Genomic DNA, 16,845 nt, shown 5'->3' with positions numbered 1-16,845 from the left:
GCAAGGACAGGAGTTATTCTGAACAGTCAGCATGGGTTCAGAAGAGGGAGGTCGTGTTTTACTAACATGTTGGAATTCTATGAGGTTGCAACAAAAGCATACGATCAAAGTGGAGCTTATGATATTATTTATCTGGACTTTCAGAAAGCATTTGATAAGGTGCCACATGAGAGGTTGGGCATCAAGTTAAAAGAAGTGGGAGTTCAGGATGATGTTTTTAGATGGGTGCAGAATTGGCTCAGACACGGGAAACAGAGGGTGATGGTGCGAGGAACCTCATCAGAACTGGCCGAAGTTAAGAGTGGTGTTCCACAGGGGTCAGTGCTAGGGCCGCTGCTATTTTTAATATATATAAATGATTTAGATAGGAATATAAGTAACAAGCTGGTTAAGTTTGCAGATGATACCAAGACAGGTGGATTAGCAGATAATTTGGAATCCGTTATGTTATATCATTACAGTAGGACTTGGATAGCATACAGGCTTGGGCAGATTTGTGGTAGATGAAATTTAATGTCAGTAAATGTAAAGTATTACACATAGGAAGTAAAAATGTTAGGTTTGAATACACAATGGGCAGTCGGAAAATCAAGAGTACACCTTATGAGAAGGATTTAGGAGTCATAGTGGACTCTAAGCTATCAACTTCCCAACAGTGTTCAGAAGCCATTAAGAAGGCTAACAGAATGTTAGGTTATATAGCACGATCTGTGGAGTACAAGTCCAAGGAGGTTATGCTCAACCTTTATAATGCACTGGTGAGGCCTCATCTTGAGTACTGTGTGCAGTTTTGGTCTCCAGGCTACAAAAAGGACATAGCAGCGCTAGAAAAGGTCCAGAGAAGAGCGACTAGGCTGATTCCAGGTCTACAGGGGTTGAATTATGAGAAAAAATTAAAAGAGCTGAACCTTTACAGTTTAAGCAAAAGAAGATTAAGAGTTGACATGATTGAAGTGTTTAAAATTCTAAAGGGAATTAGTACAGTGGATTGAGACTTGTATTTTAAAATGAGTTCATCAAGAACACGGGTGCACAGTTGGAAACTTGTTAAGGGTAAATTTCGCACAAACATTAGGAAGTTTTTCTTTACACAAAGAACGATAGACACTTGGAATAAGCTACCAAGTAGTGTGGTAGACAGTAAGACGTTAGGGACTTTCAAAACTCGACTTGATGTTTTCTTGGAGGAAACAAGTGGATAGGACTGGCGAGCTTTGATGGGTGGAATGGCCTGTTCTCCTCTAGATTGTTCTAATGTTTTAAAATAAAACCATGCAGTTGCTACTGATTTATTGGTATAAAAGTAGAGATTCCCAGAGAACTGCTGCTGCTTCTTAATCTCTTTGCTTGAGGAAAATTGGGCTTTATTTGTAGAAGGACTAACTTTGTAATGTTTACGAAAAAGTTAGACTGACAGGCACCACTGGCAGGCTAGTAGTACACAGGAAAAAGAATAGCAAGTCAAGGAATGTCTTGTAAAACTAGAAATAAGAGGCTGACTTAGCTTTTTGACTCTGTTATTTTTGTAATTATTTTGCACATTCTAATTGCTATTATATCAAGATGAATTTTGAAGTTAAGCCAGAGGAATAAACATTTATGCATAAAAGCAGGAAGTTGTTGGTTTCTTTATTGTAGATCATTCCATTAGTCATTCACTCTCTTTTTAAGTTATGCTTCTTGGATGCAGATCCATTTCATCCATTGCAATCCATTGCACTGCCATTACAAACACTTCTTGTAGTTTAATCCAAAGAGGGTTTACTTTTTTTTTTTTTTCCTCCTTCTTCACATAGTCACTTAAATGTGAACGTAGTACTTCTATTCCAATTTAATTGCACAGTGATAAGCTTTTGTTCTTGTTGTGTTTTGTTTCTTGATGTGGATGGAAAGTCCTGTGTTATGTTATTAATTGCTCAAGCATCACTGAAATTTTAGATTTTTGGTAGGTTTTCAGAGTATGTGTGTTTGTAATAGAGCACATGCAAAGCCACAATTGCCATGATACTTCTCATTTAAGAGGTTTTAAGGCTGAGCTGACCCTTTTTCTCCAAAGGGTAATCTAGTGCCAGACCTTCGCAGCAGAAGACACCCTGTAGCGAAATTGGACTTGTGTTACATATTTGGTCCATGACAATGACAATGGACAACAAGGTGCAGAAGCAGGAGAGAATTTGTGTGAACACAATTAGTCATACTGAAGTAAAGTTTTGACTGACCATGGACTCTTAGACTTACAACAATACCAGACCTGTCTGGCTTTTCACTTTGCTCTTTATTATTTGTAATTGTAATTAATGGCTTGTTTTGACATGGTGCTGACATATGCAGTTCTAAAACACCTAGCACTTACCTCTCAAGATCCACCTAAGCAGAGGACAACCTTTACCTTCATGCCAGGTCGGGTTAAGAACTAAGTGCAATTCTAGAAGATGTTGACAATTCTGTTAGCAGCTTCTGACAGAAAAAGGCATGCAGGGTCTTCAAGATCTAGTTAACTTTCTCAGAGAAGTTATCTTACGGATAATATGCTGTTTACTTGTGCATGACTTTAATATAAGTCTTTTCCATCTCTGAGGTTGTAAACCACAGACCTCTGTTGGTGGTAAATTTCCTTGGCACTCCCCAACAGTTAAAAGTTTTAGCCATCAGAACAGAACAAATGTTTTAATAAGGCAAACAGCACCACCCACCTATTTAAATAGTCCATCACCACCATCAAATATGTTTTACTATGTTAGTCAAGAGGAAGACACATGCACCAAGTCAATACTAGGGTCACAAGTGATGATTAGGATTGGGTCCAGTTGAGCCAAAATGGGTTGTTTTAACAATTCGTAGTTAAGACTTGTAAATGCATCTTGATATGCTGGTGTCCACTGTAGAAGAGATGTCTCTTCTCAAAGGTGATGCAGAGGAACAATAGCGTCAACCAGCTGAGGTATGAATTTGAGGAAGCAGCCCAACATTCCTAAATAACATTGTGGGGCTTGTGGTTGTCATCAGTGTAGACAAAATGTATGTTCTCTTATCAGCCTCCTTTGGATTTGTTCTATAAGACTTTGCTTTAAGCAAAGGGCTTGACTCTGAAATGGGACACACACTCAGCGTTGATTACCAGTCTTGGCTACGCTGTCTTTTATGCACATTTCTTTGTACTGTAACATGAATAGGACTTCCCAAAGACTTGTAATTTTTAATGAATCAGGTTTAAAGGGTAAGTACCATGGCATGTTTTGGCATTAAGCCCTATGTAATGAACATAGAACTTAAATATACCATAGGATTTGCCAATCAGTAACAGAAGTTTTGCCCAAACAGATGACAAAGTTCCATGTATTCCTTCCTCACTTAATGTTTATCGATTCATCCATCCATCCATTAACTGTGTGTGTGTGTGTGTGTGTTGTTTTTTTTTTTGGTTTGATGTCCTGCCCAGTTTCAGTACAGACCATTGGTCAACGTTTTAGTAGAGGCTGCACATCCTTTGGCTAAGCCCTAATTCTACTTCCTCCTGAGCAAAGCTCAGTAACTGTTTTTTTATTATAATAAAATAAAAGTTTGTTTCATAGTAGGTCATCTTGTGCCCTTTCTAAAAACCAATACATCCCACCTCTTGGCAGCATGTAATCACCAGACTGCATGTGCAGGGGTCATTACAGAGAATTTAATAGAATTTAAGTTCAAGAGCAGAGGCTTGGTAAGGTGTGCATCGTCCAATTTATACACATTCACCTCCCAAGCAATGTAATGAACTTCAGACCTCTTAAGGACTATGCCACTATTCCCATGCACTCTCACTTCATCCATGGAAGAGCTTTGTTGTATCACCTGGTTTAGACAGTTCATTGGGATGTTTAAATTTCAGCTGCTAGTTGCGTTTCACAAAGGTAAGGATACTGCCAGTATGAACCAATGTATCCCCAGTGATGCTTATCTCTTTCACTGGCATTACTAGCAGCAGCAACTGAGACCCTGTAGCAGTGAAATTGACACCCACCAGAGCTCATAATACACATCAAATGTACAGAGCTCATAATGGCCAGCTGAGGGTTAGAGTTGTTGAGATTATGTTGGACAATGTTGTTTTGTAATATACAGGGATTTAATTTTAAACAGAATGCATGGTATTCGTAAGCAAAGTCCCTCATCATCAGTTTTCTTGAAGTTCTTGCTGTATAGATATTAGCTGCTCTCTTACTTCGTCTTAGTAGTCCAGTGGTAATAGCCCAGTCAGCACAATTTGCATTCTCTGCCAGCTTCCATGATCAAGCAGATATGGCGTGGGACAGAGAATGCAGTTTTAAAATACTTCACATTTGTGCTGGTAGTTTCGTGAAGTCCAGTTCTGGCAGCAGTCATATAGGGAGCCTATCCATTTATCTGACTTTGATAATCAATAATATACACTCATATTTCTCTTAAACATACTGGACAGCTTCTCTTCCAACTGTATATCTCTTTTTTGGAGATATTATACCAGTTTCTTTTACAATTATTATATGTGAGCCTATACATACTCCTGCATCTCGGCTGTCGCACCATTCATGTCACCGTCAGTGCTCTGATATGGTTATGCATCTCATTAATCTGAGGGTGAACATTGAGCCACAGTGGCATTAAGAATTCCTTATGTGCTGTTACTTTAGGAATGAATATGCATAACAACCCCCGCAGACTAGGTGTTTCTTCCATCTCTTGATGTTCCATGACAATGACATGGCACCCCAGTTTGACTGACTCTTTGCTCCTGCTCAGCACACATGTTGACCATCCTGCAAAACAGGCTCTTGGACAACATTTTACTTATATTGTGAGAAAACTGAAAATCAATAAAAGGTGGACCTTAATGGTGAAGACCACATGTTTGAAACCACTAATCTGTACCACTTCATAAACCTGAATATGATATATGGATCCGTGTTATGGTTAGACCTATCTGTTGTATTTACAGATAAACGCACATAAACAGCCTATTATGTACATGCATGTGCACAGTGATATGCTAGCACCCTGTCCAGAATGGAATCCTGCCTTGCACTTGGTGTTATTGGTATGGACTGATAAAATGTTTATATATGTATGTATGAGTAAGATTCTTGGATGGAAAGAAAATATCAGTATTTCAAAAGTGAAAAGGAGGTAGCATTTATGCTGTTGATATAACATTAGCAGTACAAATAGTTATCAAGGGTGAATTGTATCCTAATATCATGTTTCTTATTATTTAACTTAGTGTAGAAAGTTTTACACACTTCAAATTAGAATAATTGGAGAGAGTTTAGCAAAGCAAAAAAAAACCATTTTAATATAATTTTTTCACAAAGGACACTGTAATAACGTTTACTGAAAAGCTCTGTCTTCTTGGCTATATTCTGATACTCATCTGGTAATGTGTGATGCTTTTAATTCAAATATAAATTAAACAGATAATGTCAGACTGCATGGCAAAAGTTAACCAGGGGTTTTACATCTCATGTAGCAAAATACGGACAATGGCATCCTGGAAAATCTATATTGTAACAGAATACTTGTAGTGTTTAATGAAGTTTAAAAGACATTTCCATCTTTGGTATTGCAAAAAATAAATCTGGAAGCATATTAATATTTGCATGTACAATTGATCTGTTATCAAATTTATCTATTTACACCTGGACAAACTGGTGAGGAAGGCAGGCTCTATTGTAGGCATGGAGCTGGACAGTTTGACATCTGTGGCAGAGCGATAGGCGCTCAGCAGGCTCCTGTCAATCATGGAGAATCCACTGAACAGTATCATCTCCGGACAGAGGAGCAGTTTCAGCGACAGACTGCTGTCACGGTCATGCTCCACTGACAGACTCAGGAGATTGTTCCTCCCCCACACTATGCAACTCTTCAATTCCACCCTTTGGGGTAAACGTTAACATTATACAAAGTTGTTGTCTGCCTGTTATTACCTGCATTGTTATCACTCTTTAATTTAATATTGTTCTTTATCAGTATGCTGCTGCTGGAGCATGTGAATTTCCCCCAGTGATTAATAAAGTATCTGCCTGCCTACCTACCTACCTACACTGGAAAGGGCAGTAAGCTGTCATTCTTTTTAGGCAATTGCAGGCAGAACTTTGGGGATAGTATCCTTTACATTGTCGGCAACAAGAATTTTCACCTTTAAATGGGAATTTTTAAGCCTTCTCCATGTTTCTTGAATTTGTAATAATTTGTCAAAAATGTTTTTAATTGTCAATTAACTCCAGAAAAGAATCTTGGTTTTCACCATGTGCAGAAGGTGAGACAAAGTTGATTTTCCTTGTATGATCACTTCCAGAAAATACTCCTATTCTAGGATATGTACACTTCTAGCATTCAAAAAATGTAACCAATTGAAAATGACTACAGTAATCCCTCCTCGATCGCGGGGGTTGCATTCCAGACCCCCCCCCGTGATAGGTGAAAATCCGTGAAGTAGAAACCATATGTTTGTATGGTTATTTTTATATATATTAAGCCCTTATAAACTCTCCCACCCTGTTAACATTATTAGAGCCCTCTAGACATGAAATAACACCCTTTAGTCAAAAGTTTAAACTGTGCTCCACGACAAGACTGAGATGGCAGTTCTTTCTCACAATTAAAAGAATGCAAACATATCTTCTCTTCAAAGGAGCGCCTTCAGGAGCAGAGCATGTCAGAGAGAGTGCTCGCTAAGAAAAGCAAAAAATCAATACGTGCTTTTAAGTATGCAGAAGCACCACGATAAAGCGGCATTTTGTAGAGGAGCGTCTGTATTCTCTAGGCAAACAGCCTCTCTGCTCACACCCCCTCTGTCAGGCAGAGAGAGAGAGAGAGTGAGTGAGTGAGTGAGAGAGATAGAGAGAAGCAAACAATCAAGCACCGCGCGGGAAGCATATCTTATATCATTGAGGAGTTTTAGTTAATATGTAATACATGCTCTGATTGGGTAGCTTCTAAGCCATCCGCCAATAGCGTCCCTTGTATGAAATCAACTGAGGAAGCATGTACCATAAATTAAAAGACCCATTGTCCACAGAAAGCCACAAACCAGCGAAAAATCTGTGATATATATTTAGATGTGCTTACATTTAAAATCCGCGATAGAGTGAAGCCGCGAAAGTCGAAGCGCGATATAGCGAGGGATTGCTGTACATCCATGCTAATGAGACACATTTTGAAAAAAGTTCAAATTTTATTTAAAAAAAACCTATTAAGGTGAATTGCTTTGTACAATCCAGGGATATACAAAATGTTTAGAGTGCAGGCTTGGTAAGTGTTTTATTCACTCAGAATATTCACCAGAAAAAGGATCTTGTCCTATTGATTTCAATGTAGGATCTCTGGTATATTGATTGAAGTATTGAAAATTAGCACATTTTTGCAAAATATCATGGTTGTTTGTTTTTTACATAATGCCAGTGCAGTCTTTTTCATGTAGTAAGAGAAAAACACAAAATTATTTGGCTTGTCATATTAAAGACAATAGTGCCAATTGAATTTTAAAAATTGTGCTATACTTTATATTTTTTCAATCTGTATATGTACCATATTAAAGAACTTGACAAGACACTGGATTAAATATCTTTGCTTTTATTTATTCTACAGGACTTTCATTAGATTACTATGATGGAGGAAAAGATGAAGTAAGTACTTAAACTGTAAATGATTTTATTTTCATTGCTGTAAGTGTTTTCATTTACATACAGTACAGATATTATAATGCTCAATACACATTTTAATTTGCAATCCTCTTATGCAGTTTGCAGATACATTAATCCCTCCTCAAATGCGGGGGTTGCGTTCCAGAACCCCCCGCAATAGGTGAAAATCCCTGAAGTAGAAACCATATGTTTGTATGGTTGTTTTTATATATTTTAAGCCCTTAGAAACTCTCCCACACTGTTTATAAATATTCTCCACACAGTTACAGTGGTGTGGAAACTATTTGCCCCCTTCCTGATTTCTTATTCTTTTGCATGTTTGTCACACAAAATGTTTCTGATCATCAAACACATTTAACCATTAGTCAAATATAACACAAGTAAACACAAAATGCAGTTTTTAAATGATGGTTTTTATTATTTAGGGAGAAAAAAAAAATCCAAACCTACATGGCCCTGTGTGAAAAAGTAATTGCCCCCTGAACCTAATAACTGGTTGGGCCACCCTTAGCAGCAATAACTGCAATCAAGCGTTTGCGATAACTTGCAATGAGTCTTTTACAGCGCTCTGGAGGAATTTTGGCCCACTCATCTTTGCAGAATTGTTGTAATTCAGCTTTATTTGAGGGTTTTCTAGCATGAACCGCCTTTTTAAGGTCATACCATAGCATCTCAATTGGATTCAGGTCAGGACTTTGACTAGGCCACTCCAAAGTCTTCATTTTGTTTTTCTTCAGCCATTCAGAGGTGGATTTGCTGGTGTGTTTTGGGTCATTGTCCTGTTGCAGCATCCAAGATCACTTCAGCTTGAATTGACGAACAGATGGCCGGACATTCTCCTTCAGGATTTTTTGGTAGACAGTAGAATTCATGGTTCCATCTATCACAGCAAGCCTTCCAGGTCCTGAAGCAGCAAAACAACCCCAGACCATCACACTACCACCACCATATTTTACTGTTGGTATGATGTTCTTTTTCTGAAATGCTGTGTTCCTTTTATGCCAGATGTAACGGGACATTTGCCTTCCAAAAAGTTCAACTTTTGTCTCATCAGTCCACAAGGTATTTTCCCAAAAGTCTTGACAATCATTGAGATGTTTCTTAGCAAAATTGAGACGAGCCCTAATGTTTTTTTTTGCTTAACAGTGGTTTGCGTCTTGGCAATCTGCCATGCAGGCCGTTTTTGCCCAGTCTCTTTCTTATGGTGGAGTCGTGAACACTGACCTTAATTGAGGCAAGTGAGGCCTGCAGTTCTTTAGACGTTGCCCTGGGGTCTTTGTGACCTCTCGGATGAGTCGTCTCTGCGCTCTTGGGGTAATTGTGGTCGGCCGGCCACTCCTGGGAAGGTTCACCACTGTTCCATGTTTTTGCCATTTGTGGATAATGGCTCTCACTGTGTTTCGCTGGAGTCCCAAAGCTTTAGAAATGGCTTTATAACCTTTACCAGACTGATAGATCTCAATTACGTCTGTTCTCATTTGTTCCTGAATTTTTTTGGATCTTGGCATGATGTCTAGCTTTTGAGGTGCTTTTGGTCTACTTCTCTGTGTCAGTCAGCTCCTATTTAAGTGATTTCTTGATTGAAAACAGGTGTGGCAGTAATCAGGCCTGGGGGTGGCTACGGAAATTAAACTCAGGTGTGATACACCACAGTTAGGTTATTTTTTAACAAGGGGGCAAATACTTTTCACACAGGGCCATGTAGGTTTGGATTTTTTTCTCCCTAAATAATAATAACCATCATTTAAAAACTGCATTTTGTGTTTACTTGTGTTATATTTGACTAATGGTTAAATGTGTGTGTTGATCAGAAACATTTTGTGTGACAAACATGCAAAAGAATAAGAAATCAGGAAGGGGTAAATAGTTTTTCATACCACTGTATACAGTAAACCCTCGTTTATCACGGTTAATCCGCTCCAGACAGATAAATGAATTTCCACGAAGTAGGATTCTTTATTTATAAATCTAATATTTTCGCAGTTAGAGCATAGAGAACCTGTTTACGACTTTCTAAATACGTTTTTTTAACATTATTAGAGCCCTCTAGACATGAAATAACGCCCTTTAGTCAAAAGTTTAAACTGTGCTCCATGACAAGACAGAGAAGAAAGTTCCATCTCACAATTAAAAGAAGCCGTGAAAGTCGAAGCGCGATATAGCGAGGGATCACTGTATACAGTAGATTTAGAAAGTGTTCAGTCCCCTTCACTTTCTGCACACTTTGTGTTGCACATTTAATTTTAAATAGATACATTTGCCACTTTTGCCCATTAATCTGTTGTCAATAGCCCATAATGAGAAAGTGAAAACATTTTCAGTAAGGTTTCCAAATTTATTAAAAATCAAAAACTGATACCTCATTAAGTATGGTGCTCTTAATTCAGTACTTTGGCTGTTTAGTATCAATGACAGCTTTTAGTCTTCCTGGGTATGTCTCTCCAAATTTTGCACCTGGACTTTGGCAGTTAATTTCATCATTCCAGACAAATCATCTGAAGCTCTGTTAGATTGGATAGGAAACATCTGTAAAGTGCCATCTTCAGGTTTCTCAAAAGATGCTGTATGGGGTTTAAGTCTGGGCTTTGGCTGCGCCACTCCAGGACCGGTAGAGACTTGTTTTGAAGCCACTCCACCATTGTTTTGACTGAACGTTTCAGGTGTTTGTTATGCTGAAAGGTGATCTGTTGCCTCCGTATTTGATGGTGTTTATTCTTCCCTCAATTCTGACCAGTTTTCATGTCCTTTAGGATGATGCTGTAACCACCATGCTTCACTATAAATATATTAGGCAGGTGATGAGCAGTGCCCGGTCATTGACAGATTATCTTTTGGAGTTCTACCCAAAAAGTTCTTTTTTTTTTTTTTTTGTCTCATCTGACCAAAGAATTGTTTTCCCTATGATCCCAGAGTCTTATAATGCCATTTGGTAAACTTCAAGTGGGCTTTCATATGATTTTGCTCAAAGAGTGGCTTCCATCTAAATGACGGAGTGCTCATTAGATGGTGATCCTGTCTGACACATCTCAGAAGCAGAGGAATTCTGAAACTGTTACAGTGCACATTGGGCCTTGTGGCCTTGGTCCGAGAGGTGACCAGTTTTATTGTGAAGGTCTACATGGGCTTCATGGCTTGGTTTTTGTCCTGACATGGATTGTAAATGGTGAGACCTTATATACACAGTTGTTTACCTTTCTGAGCTATATCTAATAAATTTAATTTGCCACAGGTGGACTCATATCAAGTTCTAGACACCTCTTGAGGATAATTTAAGCAAAGGAAAATATACCTGACCACAATTTGGAATGTCAGAGCAATGGGTCTGAATACTTACAGGAATGCTAAATTTCACTTTTTGATTTTTAATAAATCCCTCCTCAGGATTAAGCTGACTTAGAAAATGAAATGGTATGGTATTTTTAATAACTTTGCAAACCTTTCCCGAAAACATGTTTCCACTTTGTCATTATAGGTTATTTAGTGTAGACTGATGGGCAAAAATGTCAAATGTATGAAATCTACAATACAATAAGGAGGGCAGAAAATGTAGGTGTCTGAATAATTTCTAAAGCCCCTGTAAACTCAAAATATTGTAGTAAAACTAGAGTTAAGTTTTGAAAAAAACATGTACTAGTCTTTATTACAACCATCACCTATGGTCATGTGCTGTGATTAATGAATGTATTACTTCATTGTAGTTGATGTACTCCAAAATGAGTGTCCTGTAAATGATTATATACGCTCTCCATAGCAGATTATGTATTTTGATAATTCAGGCAAAGTGTATTTAATGTGACCCAGTGGAAGTAAACCCAAAAAAATGTTGGAGGCAGTACAACACTCCATTGTAATTTCCTAAGAATAAGCTGAAAACGTCAAGTCTGATTAAGTCTAATCAGCCTTTTAACTTTATGGGCTTCACTAAGACCAGTGTCTGGAAAATATAAAACTTTAAGAGAAAAAATACAACTGAAACTCCCAAATTAATGCAGAGTTGTGGTCAAGGTTATAGTGGGTGGTTAAAGATACTGCCTGCTGGGATGAGATGTTTTTAATTGGCATAGCTGGTAGTTTTCACACTAAAAAGTGCCTTACTTGCTTTCTTGGCAATTTAGCAAGTGTATATTGTATTATATTTATTAATTTTTTTTATCCTGCTTCACAGGTCAGGTTTGTAGGGATATATTACATTATAGTATTGAAGATGGTCCATAAAAATGTACATATTTCTTATCCTTCTGCCTAAAAATACAGTTCAGAGCCCATTACAGTATGATTTTTCTTTTCACATAGCTAACCCATCAAATTATGAAGCAATATTTAATAAACTACAATTAAGAATTTTAAACGGTTTTCTTCCCTCCTCTGATAAAATATTTGATGGAAGCATCTTTTGCAGCAGCAATAGCCATAATTTAATTTAGAGTAAGTATATACCAGCTTTGGAGTCAAATAGCAACTAAATGTCATTTTTGCTACTTCATTCATATTGGCTGGAGATTTTCTATAGAATTCAGTTTTCAAATATTACCAAAAGTTTTCCATTTCAATTTTTCCCTTGATCCGTTCAATAGCTTACTCTGCTTGGTAAAACATGTCCCAAATCTTTGGCAAGTACTTTAGTTTTTCTTGGATAAGAATTTTCCACTTTTTCCCCCATCTGTCTTCAAAAGTTTCACTGTACCACTGGTACAGTTATCTCATACATAATGCCATCATTGTGTCTTTACTGTACGAATGACGTTTGTTCAGGCATTGTCTTTCCTTTAGCCAAAAGGTTCAGCTAAAACCTTCCACTTTTGTACAGAGTTTCCCAGTTTTTCCATGTCAAATACTTCATGGTATAACATAGTTTTTTTCCCTATCCTTGGTATATAGGAGATATTTATGGAGTAAACTCTAAAATTGCAAACAGTTAATAGTTTCAGACAATTGTTTATTTACTGTGCATTTGGTGTATGCGGTTATCATTCTGAGCAGTTTCTGTTACTGATAGATGCCAACATTGAAAGGATGGCCTGGTTGAGACTCTTTTCTTATTGGTACCAGTTCATAGGGAGCTGGTATTGCCATAAAGTTTCTCAAACTCTTGATACCTTGGAAAAAACGTCTGTTCTGAAATTCTTTTGAAGTTCCTGAGTTGGTGTATTTTTGCCTGTGCTTTAGAGTTGCACACATCAGTTCAAATGGTTTATTAAGAAGGCACCAGAGCAAATCTGATTTGTTTTCTGTGACAAAGGCTTTTTTGGCTATAGATCACTGAAAGAAACTGTTTTATATATTGAATTTGGTTTTTATGCAGAAGAATATCGAGCAATCAATATTTATAAAATTGATTTTTTTCTGAAATCATAGCATACAAAACATTATTTTGGTTCTGTTCCATTTTTCATCATAAATTGCATGAAACAATGTGAAAATTATGATGAGGAAGTTTAAGGAGCAATTCATGCACTATATATTAAAGTACTGTATTGTAATGGTTTGTTTTTAATTTTTTTTTTTTGAAACAGGCTTATTAATGATAAGAATTACAGAAGCTTGTAACATAAACAGATTATCAGAATTTGGCTTGCAAAAAAGCCCATATTCTTTTGGAGTTTAATTGAAAGTAAGAAAATATACAGTGAAAAATTCATGTAATAAAGATAAATGAAAGAGAAGCCACCTCTTGTACCACTTATCAGCTTTTCTTTTGTGTTTTGTCAGGGGAAACTTAACGCAGAGCAGAAGGTGTCTGCACTGCGACACGTCCCCTCATTTTCAGAGGTGTGTGGGTTTGCCTATTTCTATGGGGGATTTTTGGTGGGACCTCAGTTTACCTTGCGCAGCTATCAGCGGCTGGTAGCTGGAGAGCTTACTGATTGCCCGGGACAACCCCCCAACAGGTAAGTTTTTTTGGTATGAAGGGAGGAAATTACATGAATATGACACTAAGATATGTACTGGGGAATACCTTGGGAATGATATTTTTGGCAACGACAGAACAGTGTTTGATAATGGACCAACTGAGGAGTTAACCTTGTACGACATTCTTGAACTTCGGTTGACATCTGGTTGTTGTGCTAGTAGCAAATATACTCCAATGGAAATGTTTCCTATTTCTGCCTGCAGCATAGTTCCAGCAATACGGAGGTTTTCTCTTGGCCTGGTCTGCTTAGCTATCTACACTATTGGAAGTCCGTACCTTACTGATAGCTACATGCTTTCTGATGATTATGCAGTAAGTATGACAAAAGTTTTTCAGCACTTATATATATTTAAATTGTATTATTTGAAGTTTCCTTGAAACATTTTTGTAATAAACATACTTTAACATTGCAGGTGTTTTTTTACTAACTATTATTATTATTATTATTATTGCTATTTTTCTTTGCTGCAGAACCAACCTTTTTGGTACCGTTGTCTTTACATTCTAATCTGGGGCAAAGTGACATTATATAAATATGTTAGCTGCTGGTTAATTGCGGTGAGTCTATTTGTTTTTTGTTTTTTTAAATAATATATTTTCTTTTCTAGCATCTGTTGTCCATAGCATCATAGTGCCCTGATTTCAGAGTGACTTTTTAGGATTGTAGTCAGTGGTTTGTATTCTTCTTGACAGGAAGGAGTCTGCATCCTATCAGGCCTTGGATATAATGGCCATGACTCTGCTGGTGTGGTTTTGTGGGATGCCTGTGCCAACATGAAAGTGTGGCAATATGAGACCACACCATTGTTCACTGGGACCATTGCCTCATTTAACATCAACACTAATGCTTGGGTAGCAAGGTGAGTGGAACTTTCCTTAACTTGATTTTAATATATGTAGGCATATTTGTCTCTAAACCTAAGAACATGTATATCATACTTTACCATACATATGTGATTCCCCAGGAGCTTGTAGCCTTGGCATTTTCTGCCTCCTGGGATATTGATAGTAATATATACTGAGGATTGAATAGTGCAATGAGAACGCAAGCAACAAGATTCCGTACAAAGTGCCTAGTATGTTTATTCCAAAACAAAGCAGTCTCTCTATTATAAAAAAAAAACCCTTGTGTTTGAGATGTGATCTCTTGAAGAGAGACACTTTCATGTCACGTGAGACGGTCACGTCACGCTTACATCCTTTGGAAGCAAGTCCTGTGATACACATGCAGAGCAGGTTAGAGATAATGGAAGTAGGAAAATTTGAGTCTCAAAAAAAAAAGGAGAGTAAAGATTGCATTAGCACAAACAGAAAATATTACTTGGTGAAATAACGGAACAGCGAAAAGAGATCGAATAGTGTTTGAGGATGTCTGGATGAGATAGAGACAAGGCAATGAGACAAAAGGACATCTGTACAGGCTTTTAAGGGTTTAAAGCGCTGCTTGAAATGCAGATCACATGGCTCGGCAGCAGCTGATCAAGCAAAGTTGATATTAAAAAGCAACTGTTATTTGTGTCCCCATTGTATCACTGTTCGGAGCAGTGACCACGTCTCCTTGGGGCGGATTCAGCTCACCCTTTCAGAATGGCGCATAGTGGGGGGTTAGTCGAGTGAAGTGCAGATCACGCAGCAGTCCAGCAGCTGATCGAGCAAAGAGGAGATTTAAAAAAAAAAAAAAACTATTGCTTTCCAATTGTATCACTGTTTAAGAGTGGCTTCAGAGGAGTGGCCGTGTCTCCTTGGGGTGCGTTCAGCACCCCACTTAACAATGGTGCCTAGTGCTGGCAGGGGCAAAGGGGTTGGTGAGCGAAGCGAGCAGGGGGCAAAGCCCCCTAGTTTTCAATAAAATTGCAGTGCAAAATCTTCCATAAATAAATAACCCATAAAATCTAGTGCACATTTAGGACATAAAATCAGTTAATCTAAAAAACGCTGTCAAAATCAAGGTTTAAAACACAGTTTTCTTCAGTAGTCTCTGAGCTCCAGTTGTCTCTTCCTCCACATTTACCCCCATTCATCATTAAAGTAAACCAGATTTCTTTATCCAAATTATTATTGATAGGCTATTTTAGATACACCTCTTTTTATTAGCATATAAGTGATTTTAGAATGCTTATACTAAAAAGTTTATGACCGAAATAGCTCTTCACAGTTAAGCTCAAAATATATCTCAAAAATGATCACTGGGTGGTGCACTTTTTTTTAAATTGTTGAGTTTACCAATAACAGAAATTGTAGTGGCTTACATTAAAGTTAGTTATGTCCTATACAGAATTAATAAGGGTAAATTTAATTAATACATTATTTCTTTATTTTTTTAATTGCCTATTTCTACATTATTTTATAAATGAATATTTGAGATGGTAACCCTGTAAACATGATCATTCATTTTTGTGTTTTTCATCATTCATTCGAAACTGTTTAGAAAATTGACTTGATGAATGGATAGATAAATCTACAACCAAAGTAATGTTGAGCCTTAATTATGCATTTGCTATTTTAAGAAGCGTGTTCCTTCCCTATAGTTTAACACCATTTGATGTCCTGTGTAAACTTCATTTTGAAGCCTAGCGTATCAATGAGCAGAACATTTAAAAATTTTCATTCAGTTTGAATGTCAGTCTCGAATTGTGAGCAAAAAGCAACCAAATTTGAATAATCTCAGCTTGGTCGCCATCTGTCTATAGTATGCATGTTCCTCTCCACTTCTGCATAGTTTTTCTCCATAATTCAGGTTTTTTTTTTTTGTTACCACACGCTTATATTAAGCCAGTATTCAATTCCTGAAGGGAAAAAACAGCAGGTAAATATATAGATACTTGTAATTACGTGAAAGTCTTGCTGGTGGTGCCAGGAGTTACTGACTGAACCTGTGTTTGTTTGTTCATTTATTTATTTTATTTAAGTAAAAGCATATAATCAAGCATTAAATGTTCAACTAGAAGTCTTCACTTTTGTTTCCTATTAACTTTGTCTCTTTTTCAGTAAGATAATGTATTTTAGGTATTTTTATCTGCTCTTCCACTAGCTGACAAGTGTTTCTTTCTTTGTGGAGTGGACTTCATTCTTACATTATATATTTATCATTTCAGACAGGTATTCAAGCGCCTCAAGTTCTTGGGTAACAAAATGTTTTCCCAAGCTGCTGCACTCTTCTTCCTTGCTATTTGGCATGGTTTACATTCAGGATACGTTCTTTGTTTTTCCATGGAATTTCTCATAGTTACAGTTGAAAGACAGGTTTGTCTCTTATGCTTTTCTGAATTACTTTTG

The 16,845-nt window shown here is 37.3% G+C and overlaps 1 protein-coding gene across 1 annotated transcript in view; it reads left to right on the top strand.

Moving 5' to 3' along the window:
* Window positions 1–16,845, top strand: part of lpcat3 (lysophosphatidylcholine acyltransferase 3) — a 43,968-nt gene that overhangs the window by 19,832 nt on the left and 7,291 nt on the right. Inside the window, exons 5-10 of the mRNA XM_039763762.1 lie at window positions 7,603–7,640; window positions 13,368–13,546; window positions 13,773–13,881; window positions 14,041–14,127; window positions 14,263–14,429; window positions 16,665–16,812. Of these exons, the coding sequence (XP_039619696.1) occupies window positions 7,603–7,640; window positions 13,368–13,546; window positions 13,773–13,881; window positions 14,041–14,127; window positions 14,263–14,429; window positions 16,665–16,812 (728 nt within the window). The remainder of the gene's footprint in view (window positions 1–7,602; window positions 7,641–13,367; window positions 13,547–13,772; window positions 13,882–14,040; window positions 14,128–14,262; window positions 14,430–16,664; window positions 16,813–16,845) is intronic.

This window comes from Polypterus senegalus, chromosome 9, assembly GCF_016835505.1.
Source record: "Polypterus senegalus isolate Bchr_013 chromosome 9, ASM1683550v1, whole genome shotgun sequence".
In the NCBI taxonomy this organism is placed as follows: Eukaryota; Metazoa; Chordata; class Cladistia; order Polypteriformes; family Polypteridae; genus Polypterus; species Polypterus senegalus.
This window is presented reverse-complemented; position numbering and strand designations above follow the sequence as displayed.